Source organism: Phaseolus vulgaris, chromosome 3 (assembly GCF_000499845.2).
Source record: "Phaseolus vulgaris cultivar G19833 chromosome 3, P. vulgaris v2.0, whole genome shotgun sequence".
Lineage (NCBI taxonomy): Eukaryota > Viridiplantae > Streptophyta > Magnoliopsida > Fabales > Fabaceae > Phaseolus > Phaseolus vulgaris.
The window spans coordinates 2,887,187-2,899,463 of NC_023757.2; the positions used below are offsets into that span (position 1 = coordinate 2,887,187).

Below are 12,277 nucleotides of genomic sequence, written 5' to 3' on the forward strand. Positions count from 1 at the left end.
TTTTTTGGATTTGGATTTCTTAATAATCACTTAGAAATGTAAAAACTAGAAATAGATTATGATTGAATTGAAATTGTAATTGGAATGTAAGTACAAAATTGTAAATGTAGAAATTTAAAAGAATTGAAGTAAAGAGAAGAAAATTTTGTTCAAGAAAATCAAGTAGAAATCGTGGTCAAGTCATCTTCAACCTCTAATGTAAGAAATCCAAATTTGGATTACTTGTTTAATGAAGAAAATACATAACTAGTCGGTTTTTACATTTAAAGAAAAAAAATTCTCAATCGAGAACAAAATTCTAAAATGATTTCAAAGAAGAAAACAACTTAATAGTGTATCATCTAACACGATTTGTATTCATTTTTACCCATTTCCAAAATTCAATTATCTTCCAAATATAAAGTTGCATAATTGAAAGCGATAAAGAAAAGTAGAAGAGGAGAAAGTAGAAGAACTAGACAAAACTGAATTGCATTAAACGTAAGTAAATAAACGTATCTAAGTGCATAAGTATGTCTATAGTTTTCTATTCATAAGATTATGAAAACACAAATGGATGGACCTAAAATGAAACAAAACTTAGACCCAAGAAAATCTATTACAAAGATATCTTATACTAGACTGTCTTCCATCTCCTAGACCGTCTAACACACTTTATTCAACATATTTGTGTTATTTGTTCCTTTTAGCTAACACCTCCAATCTTCATTGAAGCTTCATAAGTAAAAAAATCTACTACAATAAAGATAAGCTCCAATCTTTATCTCTTTTTTTATGTTTTCTCTCCATTTTCTTTTTTGACTCTTCCTCTTGTTCTCTCAATTTTGTCTTCTATTCTTCATCCATGGAGAAGTAATCTTTGATGATCAATTTACAGAATGAAGACCAAACAAGATGAATTAAGTTTTGTACCGATTGTTGAACACTCTGAGCTTGTTCTTCTCTTCTCTAATTTCAAGTTTGCTCTTTGTAATTACAATTTGCATTTCTGATTTTAAAAATCAAATTAGGAATCAATTGAATCTTGATTTGATGATTAGATATGGATTATATTGAATGATACTTCGATTTAATTCGTATAATTTTTTAATTGATTAACTAAATCGATTAATTGTTCAAACTTGGATCTAAATCTTTAGAGAATTGTGATAAGAGGAATTATTTGGTTCTTGAATCTTTGGATTGATCTCTTCATCTTCTTGAATTTGGTTTCTACTAATTAGTTATGTTTTCAATTTTTGTTTTACATTTCCAAATCCCTAAACCTCCAAATTAGTTTGTACAAGAATAATATTAGATATTGAATATAATCAATATGTGTCTTCTAAAAATTAGCCTAAGTTGTGCTCTATATTACAAAATTTAGAGAAAACTTAGTATATTTTATTTCAAGAAAGACATTGAAAACCATTGAGCTATCTTCTTCTCTATTTCCTTGAAAACTCGTATGTGAAGATCCTTCACTAACCTTTATTTCTTAGATCCATCACTACACATCACAACTTCCTTAGTAGGAAGAGGTGATAAATCAAGAGGGTTAGAGGATTAAACTCAAATAATTTCAAATGAGTGAGTAAGAAGTTATGGAGTGTATGATTTTATTATAAGCAAGCTTCACATGTGGGAGGAAATTTTCACACTTAAAAAACATACAGTGAGGTAGTTAAGATAAATTTCTATCAACCTCTTCCGTTTGACCATCAATTTAGGGAGGATAAGTAGTTTAGGAAAGAAATTTATAATATCTTCTAAAAACAACTTAAAAACTTAGTATCTCTATCATGCTACCTTCAACAACATGTTTAAGAAAGGTCTGGGAGAGGAAGTATGTCAAGCAATTACTAGGTTCTTATATAACAACGTTATACCTTTTAATGTGGCAAAAAGTGAAGAATTCACGGTTATGTTTGATTTGGTTTCAAGGCATAACCTTGGATTTAAACTTCCATCCTATCATGAGATTAGAGTCAACTATTTGAAGGAGGAAGTTGAAAATACATCACTTGCTTTGCAAGCACCTAGGGATGATGGAAGAAATGAGATGTACGATTATGACTAATGGTTGGACTCATAAGCAAAGAAGAGAAATAATAAACTTCTTGGTAAACAACCCAAAGGGAACTGTATTTCTAAATTCCATAGATGCATCTTTTATATCTAAAATAGCTAATAAAAAATTTTAGATGATGGATAACATTGTTGAAGAGGTCGGAGAAGACAATGTGATTCAAGTTGTGACTGATAATGCAACAAACTACAAAGTTATTGGTCAAATGTTGATGGTAAAGAGGAAAAAACTATTTTGGACACCTTGTGTTGCACATTGTGTTGACTTAGTGTTGGAGGATTATGAGAAAAATATCTCTCAATTCATGAGGAGACAATTCCAAAAGGTATAAAAAATTATTGCCTTTATCTATTCAAGATCTCCTGTAATTTCTTAACTACAACATTTCACAAAAGAAAGAGATTTTGTAAGGTCAGGTATTACTCGTTTTGCTACATACTTGACATTAGGGTGACTTCATGAAAATAAGGAAGCTTTTATTAGAATGTTTACGAGTAATGAATGGAAGTCTAGTAGGTTTGTTAAAACAAATAATGCTAAAATAGTTGAAGATGTGGTTTTAGATAAGGATTTTTTTGAAGAATATCATAACTTGTTTGAAGGGTGCATTGTCTCTAATTGAAATGCTTTGATTAGTTGATTCAGATCAAATCCAACCATGGTTTTCATTTATGAAGAAATAGAGTAAGCTAAAGAGAAGATACATAAGGCTTTCAATGTTTTTATTTTGGTTAGCTAAGTGTCTATGTATTTGTTTATTAGGATAATGATTCTGAAATTCAAACAAAAAACTAACTCTTTTAATATATTTTGGTTAGTTATTTACCTTTTTGAAACATCATTGATGAAAGTGGGACAAACAACTCTCTAGGCCTTTGCATGTTGCGTGTTATTTTCTTAACCCTCAAATGCATTATCGTCTCAGATTTAAAGCAAATTTAGAAGTGAAATTAGGTCTAATGGAATGCATAACTAGGATAATGGAGGATGAGGATGAACAAACTCTCATTGAAATTCAAATTGACGATTTCAAAAAATGAGCAAAAAATTGTGGATGTCCTTTGGCTACTAGGTCAATGAATTTACAGACTCTAACAAATTTGTAGGAGTCTTATGGTGATGAGTATCCAGAACTCCAAAAAAATTTCATTCATGTATTGAGCTTGACATGTAGCTCTTCTGAATGTGAACATAGTTAGAGTTCCTTTGAGATGGTAAGTTAATATTAAAATATATCTCTAAAATAAAATTAGTAGTTTACTAATCCAATACTTCCTTATCATATTTGTCTTTGCATTTGTTTAGGTTCACAAAGAGAAGAAATAGTCTAAAACAAAGCATAATGAATAATGTTATTTTTGTTATGACTAATTCAAAATTAGCCAAAAAGAAGCAAACAAGAAAACCAACTCAACTTAATATTCATGAGTGTTCATCTGATGAAGAAGGAATTATGGAAGATGAGCATGAGTATAATGAAGCATTGGATTTGGATGAAAACTTAGTTCAAGTGTAAGTAAAGGAGGAGGAGGATGAAGTTAAATATGAATTTAACTTCCAAGATTATTTGATTTAAATAGATTATTATTTTTTCAATGTCTTGTAACTAGTAGAGTTAATCTTATCATAGGATGCAATGTTTAAATCTAATTATGTACTATTTTATACATTATAAAATATTATAAGGTTCAATTATGATTTTTTAAGTGAGATATAATAATTTTAGTTGTCTATATAATCTTTTATAAAATTTATAGGATCTTACTATCCATATTACAATCTCCCTATTTACTATTCATATTTATGTTTCCCCCTTAAGTAAATCTCAATTCTAACTACCATATATTAACCTTTTAAATGAAAATGAGTTTTATTACAAACAACTTTACTAATACTTATACTTTTATTATTACAATCTTTTCTTTTATTAATTTCTATTTCCGCAAGTGTCTTCTTGACTTTCAATTCTTTATATATAATATTACTAGAGTGAATCATGTTGGTGAATCACAAGGAAAATAAAATTATCCATGGACAAAAAAGAGGATGTGAAATGAGAATTTGGTGTGTTGTGTTAACAATCCATTCCAACTTCACTACATAGCACCTTATCTTGCACACAAGCTTCATTTTATGTAAAACTATGAAAAAGTTTGAACTCAAATGCGACTAATTAAGAATATGCTGGTGTAAAAAAAGAGAGAAAGTAGGCAGAGATACACATAACATTAGTGTCAATGAATTTTATGTTTTTACTTTTGGATGAAAAGTTTACAGTTTTTAATTTCAAGTTCAAGCTTTTACTCTTGTTATAAGCTGCATTGGAGTAAACAATGCAAGTTACAATTCGAATCTGGCCACTTTCAGATACGAATGCACACATCACTGTTCACTGTTATTCTCTCTTTTTTTTAACAAAATCACTGTTTTGGTGAGTGTGTATAGTAGCTTTAACCACTCTTCTTTTACGTTTCTAAATTTTAATGCCTCTTTGTGAGTGGCCAAACTTCTTCTTAGGAAGAATCACACACCTTTATTACATGAATTACACAGCACAGCACATCACAGCACAATGTCACGTAGGTAGGAACTATATAGGACTAGGAATAAAAAGCACGAAGGAGACGTCTAATGGGGAAGAGATTGAGATGGTCATTGAACAGTGTGAAACTGTGTCTCAGAGAGAAGCATTGAAAAAATAAAATCCCAAGTCAGATAGCAATAATAATGAAGAATAAACACCCTACTACTACTACTACTACAACCTCAAATAATAAAAAACTATACCATATAACAAGTTAAAATATATAATAAAACAAAGGTACTTGCATACTCCTCTTCTTATAGAGACAAACATTTTCTCACTTCTCACACAATCTTCTTCTTCTTCTTCTTCCCATAACAATTTTCTGCTATCTGAACACAACAACATATTCTGATGATGATGTTTGCGTGACGAGAGAAACAAAACAACATTTTTGGTCTGGTCGGTCCCTAGTTTGATGAAAAATATGCAAGGCTTCAAGACAGCACAACCAAGTTCACAACTCTACTGCCACTCTTCGTTTTTGCTTCGGTGTGTAGTACCTTTTGTCACCCTTTTGTTTGCTTATATCCCTTTATTGTTCTTCTTTGTATATCTCTTTGTGTGCAACAAAGTTGTGCCGTTTTGGTGTTGGCAAGTTTGTGTTTGTGCTGATGAAACAGAGCGTCTCTGTTTTGAAACAGGGGAAATGACGCCAACCGGAACCCAACCACCGGGTTGTGTGATCTTGGGGACCTTCACCATTCCTCTGCCGTTTTTCATCAAGAAGATGGGGTTGATTTAGGCTCAAGTAACCCTCTCTCACTGTATTTGGTTGCACCGTGTGAACGAAATGAATTTGGCTTAGTGTTGTTTTCTATAACTTTAGTCTTCGAAATAAAAAGTCTTTTTTTAAAAGAAAAAGTAGTTGCTTCTTAACACATGTTAACTGTAAATTTAAGTGAGGTAAGATTATCATGTGATTATATGGTTACCATTACATGACACGCGTCTTTTGTGTGTGTGTGATTTCGATTTTGTATTCTTCTGCAGGTTCAATGTACAGTGTGAAGTCAAACAATGTTGTTGGTGGCAGTAACATGCAATATGGGACATTGAGCACGGTGGTTTTTCTTCTTCTTACCTTTTCTCTTTGTTGTTGGAAGATTGTAGATGGGCTTTATTCTGTGAGGGTCATATGTGATTGAAATTTGGGTTGGAAATTTTTGTGTAGAATGTTGGGTCTTCGGAGATTGGTTCAAGTGGGGGAGGGTGCATGGATACAGGGCTTCAACTGATGTACCACAAAGGAGTAGTTATGCCAACCTTGCCTTTGGGGAATGGTCATGTTGACAATTGGGCTGATTCAGGCATAGCGGATAATAGCCAGCATACTGATGATACTTCCACAGATATTGACACTGATGATAGAATCCAAGTAAGTAAATAGTCTCTTTCTCAACCATGCAATGATTTTTTTTTGGCATATAACTCTATTTGACTACTTGATTTGCATTTTCTTTTGGTTGGGTTGAAGGGGGCTTAGGACAATAATTTTAAATTATTTTAAGTGAGAACTTTGTCCATACTTGGTTTAACTTTATTATCCTTGAAAATAGTAGGGATTTTGGTTTTAGTTCTATCAAGATTTCATTCATTTCTAGTTCCTACAGAGCAAGGATGTAGTGTTAGTCCTCGCTAGAGACTAAAAATATCCCCCGATTAAGGACTAGAAGCATGAGATTTTGTAATTTTTTGGGATTAAGCATGATTGCAATATTTTATCGGGACTATATTCAAAATTCAAAACTAGTGATGTTTTCAACACCAAAGCATGGTTAATACTTCTACAGCTATACTGGAACAGAGTAATTGTGTCTGCAGAATTTTCTTTTGGTCTAATCATCAATTGAGTTGAAAAGATAAGGTTTGTTTATATACATGTTGGATCAAGTGCTTGTGCACTAAACCCTAAACCCTAAACAAGAAATTCTTGCTTTCCATGAATTAGAGCAAGTGTGCTTGTGTACATGTGTGAGCCTATTAAGCAGATTAATAGAAGTATCTTTCTATACCAGTTTTATGTTTTAGATGAATAACTGAATCTTGATGATGTCTTATAGTGTTTGTTGACCATGTGTTAGTGCAATAGAGTTAAGAATGGTTCGCGTATGGTTATGCACTCCAAGGATAAGACAAAGGTCAAACCTGAAGATCAGAAGGTTTTGTGTTTGATTACAACTTGGTACAATTTGTAGCTACTGAGCTGTGTTTCCTTACTAATGCTTTATATATTTGGATGCCATTTTTCTAGACCCTTCGTAGACTGGCTCAGAATCGGGAGGCTGCAAAGAAGAGTCGGTTAAGGAAAAAGGTAATTGCTTCAAAGCTTTAAATTGGATTGCTCACATTATATACCTTGACATGTAGAAAACTATAATTGAGATCCTTTTGTTAAGTTAATTGACACCCCTTTTTATTTATTTTATCTATATGATTGATGAAGAGGTCTTTTCAATGAGTAGTTTTTATAAATTTGCAAATTTTGCAATACTATGATAGAATTGTGTAAGATAAGTGCACAAATAGGAAGATGCAAGTTTCCATTTAGTTGGGTTCAAGATTTTGGTTTTGGTTTTAAATAGGCATATGTACAGCAATTGGAGAACAGCCGAGTCAAGCTTGTTCAATTAGAGCAAGAACTTCAACAAGCACGTCAGCAGGTGTAAGAAGTTATAGATATCTGGTTGATGTTTGTTGTAGATAATTTGATTTTCTAAGTTAGTTTGTTTCATTGCAGGGTATATGTATTGCGGCTGAAGGGGATCAGGGTCGTTTGGCTGTTGGAAATGGTACCTACAAAGAAACATTTCTTGACAATTATTTCCTGCAGTAGCCAAAACATAATGCTTATATTGGTTTTCTTGCATTTTCTTGAAATTTAAGTTTAGTAGACAAATGGTGTATAGATTATAATCTACTTGATTGTAGGCATCACTGCTCACAAAATTTCAATTTCTTAGATTTCTTGAAAGATATGTCGATGCGATAAATTAACTTCAGCTAACAAAGTAATTTTTTGGACTGAATGTCTGGCAAAGTTCTTGGTTCTCTTACAACTACTAACCTGTTAGCTCTTGTAACCATTCGTGGATAATTGTTGTTTGACAGTGTTTGTAATCCAAAGTGGAGAAACACAAGATGGATCTTAATAGATTGCATTGTTTTGTAGTAGTTTATTGCACACAAATACTTGCAGATGAATAAATAGTGTATTGAAGTTATCGTTTTTTTATGGCTAAATTATCAAAGATTGCTTCTATTTATTAACACAAGATTTCATGACTGTGCCAATGAGTTGAGGTTCATATGGTGCATGCTGTGTGATATATTAAAGTGCAATATGTTGAAATTTACTTTATCATAGGAGGAATGTGATTGATGATATTTATTGAATATGTAGGTGCCTTAGCATTTGACATGGACTATGCTCACTGGGTGGATGAACACCAACGTCTGCTCAATGATCTAAGATTGGCTATAAATTCTCAAATGAGTGATGATGAGTTACATATCCTTGTTGAAGGTGTCATGGAACATTATAATGACTTATTTAGGTTAAAGAGAATAGGAGCAAAGGCTGATATATTTCACATACTTTATGGAATGTGGAAAAGTCCAGTAGAAAGACGTTTTATGTGGCTTGGTGGATTCCGTTCATCTGAACTACTCAAGGTGATTCACCAATTTAGCACTTTCGTTTCATTTGTGCTCACTTGTGTAGAAATACTTTTTTTTTCAGTTCCATTTGTTGTCTTTTGGGATTCAGATCATCATGAACCACCTTGAGCCATTGACAGAGCAACAGTTGTTCGGCATTTGTACTTTGCAAAAATCTTCTCTCCAGTCTGAGGATGCTTTAAATCAAGGCATGGAAGCATTGCAGCAATATCTTGTAGAAACACTTTCCTCCACCTCCCTAGGACCCACTGGTTGTGGAAATGTTGCTGATTACATGGGCCAAATGGCTCTTGCAATGGGCAAGCTTGGTGAACTGGAGGGTCTCCTTCATCAGGTATGAGACACTAACTTTGTGGAGCTAAATTTGATCAGAGTTCAAATCCCTCTTAGAATTTTTTCCTACTAATCCTTCTACTTTTTACTAAATGAAAAATATTGTTTTTTTAGTAATTTTTAAGATACTAAATGGACTTCTATTTTCTTTTATTACTTCTTTTGTGAATGGATTATCTCATGTGGAAGCTTTGTATCTTGTTTCATAATGATTCACTAGTTTTAATAAGGCTCCATCTATTTAAATCTTATGAAGAGAAAGATAGATACAAATATGTGAACAGATAATATAACTTATTTCGCTTTTGCTTTTCAAATGAGAATACAATCTCTCTCAATAGTCTCAAAATAGACTTCTCAAATTCTACATTCTCTCTCATAAAAGTTATACTATACATTACATTTAAAATCATAGTATAAATGACATTCAAAACTATCATTAAAGCTAATAATTATTGACTATTCAAATTTCAAAATTAAAGTGATGACAGCTTTGAGTTTAATGCTTAACAATATCAACCATGCCAAGGTTATATGAAAATTCAGAGAACCTATTCCTTGTTTTCTTTCTATGGTATTTAGGGAAGTTAATGAGGACAGTTTTTTAGCTTGCTCAAATATCTTTCTAATCCTTGGGGTGTGCTTGCTTAGTACTTGGAGGAGGAAAATGGGAGAAAGAAGTCTTAGGATGTGCTACATATCACAATACATGTTTAATTGAAATTCTTCTCTCCTTTCCTTCTATTAAAAAAACATTCACCACCACCACCATCAAGATCAGATTCATGAGTTTATACAAATAGTGTTCTGAGTATGTTTTATGTTCTTAGGCTGATCTCTTGAAGCAACATACTCTTCAACGGTTGCAACAAATTTTGACGACACGACAAACTGCCCGAGCACTCCTTGTCCAAAATGATTTCATTTCAAGACTAAGAGCACTTAGTTCATTATGGTTGGCACGCCCTAGAGAATAGGGACTTACATTAGTTTCTATCAGCTTGCTCTAGTGCATCCTTCTGCAGTACTTCTTATGTTGGCTACAAACTAAATGGCCACTTCTGTTCTAAATAGGAACAAAGTCATGAATTGCTGCCACCTTCAAATATAGTGTTGACAATAAATCGACTATACTGTGAAGAAACCTTGTTAATTGTAGCTACTAATCTAATTTTCTTTTATGATAAATTGATGCCATTATAACAGCTTTTTTACAAGTTTTATCAGCTTGGATGTTCTGTATATTAGTAGCATGTTCATGTGGCCATTATTGTGCAAGTGTTGCATCTAAAAGCTGAGACTGGTGTAAATGCATATCAATATCAACCTTACCCTTTTAGCAACAATGGTACTATAGCATAAAAGCATGAACTTGCTTTGAACAAAGCATAGAAACATGGTAACGTGATATTCGGAAGATAAACCTCAGTATTTTGCCTTTCTTTTTCTTTTGAACAGGTAGACATTTTTATTGACCACTAGTTCTGATTAAATAATGTTAAATGTTCTTTTATATCTTGCTTTAACTATAAGAATATTGTTAACCAACACTATTTTTTATGCTGAAAATAACATACAATTTGAATGGAGAACTTGCTGGGGAGATTTAAACAATATATTTAAGTTTTATTTATCATTCATTCTATGACATAACTACAAATTGTGTGGAAAGGTGCAAAAATGACTTCACAAATATCTGTCATATCCTAAGTGGATTCTGATAAATTCTGTACATAGATGTCTCAAACTGATTAATATTTGAGAAGTAAAATAAATATTTTGCACCTGCTACCCCATCTCTGCACTTGATTGACAATGCTACAAGTTATTCAGATAGGCCGAGTTATGATGAACAAGGTTGAATCTTCTGTTTTCACTATACACAAACTTAGAAAGGGTAGTTTCTTCAATACTTATTTGCCACTGGTTTATATATTTGCTTTCTGCCATTAATTGTTCCTGGAAATTTTCAAAAAAAGCACAAACATGAGCTAAAATTAACTATTTTTCTAGAGGGTTGGACTAAAAACAAGTTGAAAGACTGAAATAGACAAGGAATATGTACCTGGTCTCTGATCCTTTTTACCAGTCACAACTTGAGGAATGAACACCCCAGTACCTCTTCCACTCTTCCACAAATTCACAGGCAAATCAGGTGAACCAGAGCTTTGAGCTTCCCATGAGCAAAAGTGGTTTGCAAGTGGTGGTGTGTTGTTATATGCTAGCCTTGTTGAACCAGCAACACCAGCTTTGTTGAAAGGTTTTCCAACTAATAAATCTTCATCTTCTGATGTCAATTGCAGAATCTGCCTCCTAATCTCAGCATAGAAAGTATCATCATCAAACTGTGCCTCCATAGTTAATTTTAAAAGATTGATCCAAGTCTCTAAAAAGGGGTGTGTTCTTCATAAACATATATGAAAAATTTAACTTGGGAGCTTAAAAAAAGTTGGAACTGAGACTCATATATATAGATGAAAGAATCACACAAACCATATAAATAATACTCATTTGTTTATTGACAATGTTTGTTTTGAGTCCAAGAAAGCAGGACTGTACAAAATTCATTTCAAATAGTGTCCAAATTAGAAGAATAAGCCATTTTAAATATTTGAATAAGCTCTTCTGCATTAAGTGCTTTTGAATTTTTTGGTTGCACTCATTTAACACAAGAGCCAAATTAAATGTATGAACATTCAGAAGGAATTTGGAGATTACTTTATAATGGCACAATGTAATGGTTATTCATCTTCAAATATAAACATAAACCATACTTGTAGCTATGGTAACCACATGTATAATATAATATTCATGTTTGTGCTTTACGAAGTGGCTAAAGAAGAGTATCAAATTGGTGGTGGATCACCACTCACGTAGCATAACTAATTAATTAGCATTTAAAAGGTCAAACTTATGCTATATTTCGATTGTTTCTGATAATCTTTGTAATTGTTTAAAGAATTTGATTGAAATGTATGTATATTTTTTACACTGTTGTTTAATCATGGATTAACATGTTATTAATTTAAGTAATAATGTGTTTAGAAGTTGTGTAAGATTATTTCTAATCACTAATAGTGCGAAAAATATAGTGTAACTTTTTTTAATAATCAAAGTGGAATAAAAGCAATTATATTCATACACTATTCACAGTTACCATACAAAAACTTTACAACTTACTAGGTTCAACTAAAAATAAAAAATGTTTGTTAAGTACTTAACAAAACATAATACATGAAAATTAAGACTCCGTAATTAAGAATTAAATTTTTTGAATAAAATATCATACATAATGAATTGAAAGTATCTTACTTACTTAGTCTTGAATACTTATAAACTTCAAAGTTTTCAAGGCTTTAATATTATTTTTGTCTATCAATTCTAAAAAAAAATTCACACAATAAACAATGAATTAAAAAAAATAAAATTAAAATTTAACATTACTCTTGTAATTAGTTTATTGTAGAACAATTAATAAGGAGTTAAAAAGTTATATATAAGTGCATTTGTTGCATCTACTTAAGTTTTACGGATAAAAAATATATATTTAAATATAGTATTTTTTTAGTTTTAAATTAAATAATTTTTAAAAAAAATTCTTTAAAAATGAT

The 12,277-nt window shown here is 31.7% G+C and overlaps 2 protein-coding genes across 3 annotated transcripts; one reads left to right on the forward strand and one right to left on the reverse strand.

The window, feature by feature from the left end:
- The first annotated feature begins 4,901 nt into the window (after nt 1-4,901).
- LOC137806259 (transcription factor TGA2.2-like) lies at nt 4,902-9,877 on the forward strand. Of its 2 annotated transcripts, XM_068606265.1 has the most exons (11): nt 4,902-5,144; nt 5,297-5,403; nt 5,646-5,716; nt 5,827-6,030; nt 6,737-6,814; nt 6,907-6,966; nt 7,238-7,315; nt 7,393-7,444; nt 8,056-8,327; nt 8,422-8,667; nt 9,497-9,877. In XM_068606265.1, exons 1-11 carry the CDS (start codon nt 5,071-5,073, stop codon nt 9,641-9,643), a joined length of 1,389 nt encoding a protein of 462 aa, XP_068462366.1. In that variant the 5' UTR covers nt 4,902-5,070; the 3' UTR covers nt 9,644-9,877. The 2 variants fall into 2 exon arrangements, with proteins under 2 accessions (XP_068462366.1, XP_068462367.1); XM_068606266.1 differs by lacking the exon at nt 7,238-7,315.
- Nucleotides 9,878-10,272: 395 nt separating this feature from the next.
- LOC137806261 (uncharacterized) lies at nt 10,273-11,397 on the reverse strand. The gene is made up of 2 exons (XM_068606267.1): nt 10,732-11,397; nt 10,273-10,625 (listed from the first exon to the last, which is right to left on the reverse strand). The coding sequence occupies exons 1-2, from the start codon at nt 11,021-11,023 to the stop codon at nt 10,573-10,575; spliced, it is 345 nt and encodes a 114-aa protein (XP_068462368.1). The 5' UTR covers nt 11,024-11,397; the 3' UTR covers nt 10,273-10,572.
- Between the last annotated feature and the right edge of the window lie 880 nt (nt 11,398-12,277).

Bases quoted from the DNA above. Each gene is read 5' to 3' on its own strand.
- LOC137806259 (XM_068606265.1), top strand. From the start codon at position 5,071: ATGAAAAATATGCAAGGCTTCAAGACAGCACAACCAAGTTCACAACTC. The intron at 6,815-6,906 runs GTTTTGTGTTTG...CCATTTTTCTAG, and splicing joins TCAAACCTGAAGATCAGAAG to ACCCTTCGTAGACTGGCTCA. The intron at 6,967-7,237 runs GTAATTGCTTCA...GGTTTTAAATAG, and splicing joins AGAGTCGGTTAAGGAAAAAG to GCATATGTACAGCAATTGGA.
- LOC137806261 (XM_068606267.1), bottom strand. From the start codon at position 11,023: ATGGAGGCACAGTTTGATGATGATACTTTCTATGCTGAGATTAGGAGG. The intron at 10,626-10,731 runs GTACATATTCCT...GAAAATTTCCAG, and splicing joins TAAAAAGGATCAGAGACCAG to GAACAATTAATGGCAGAAAG.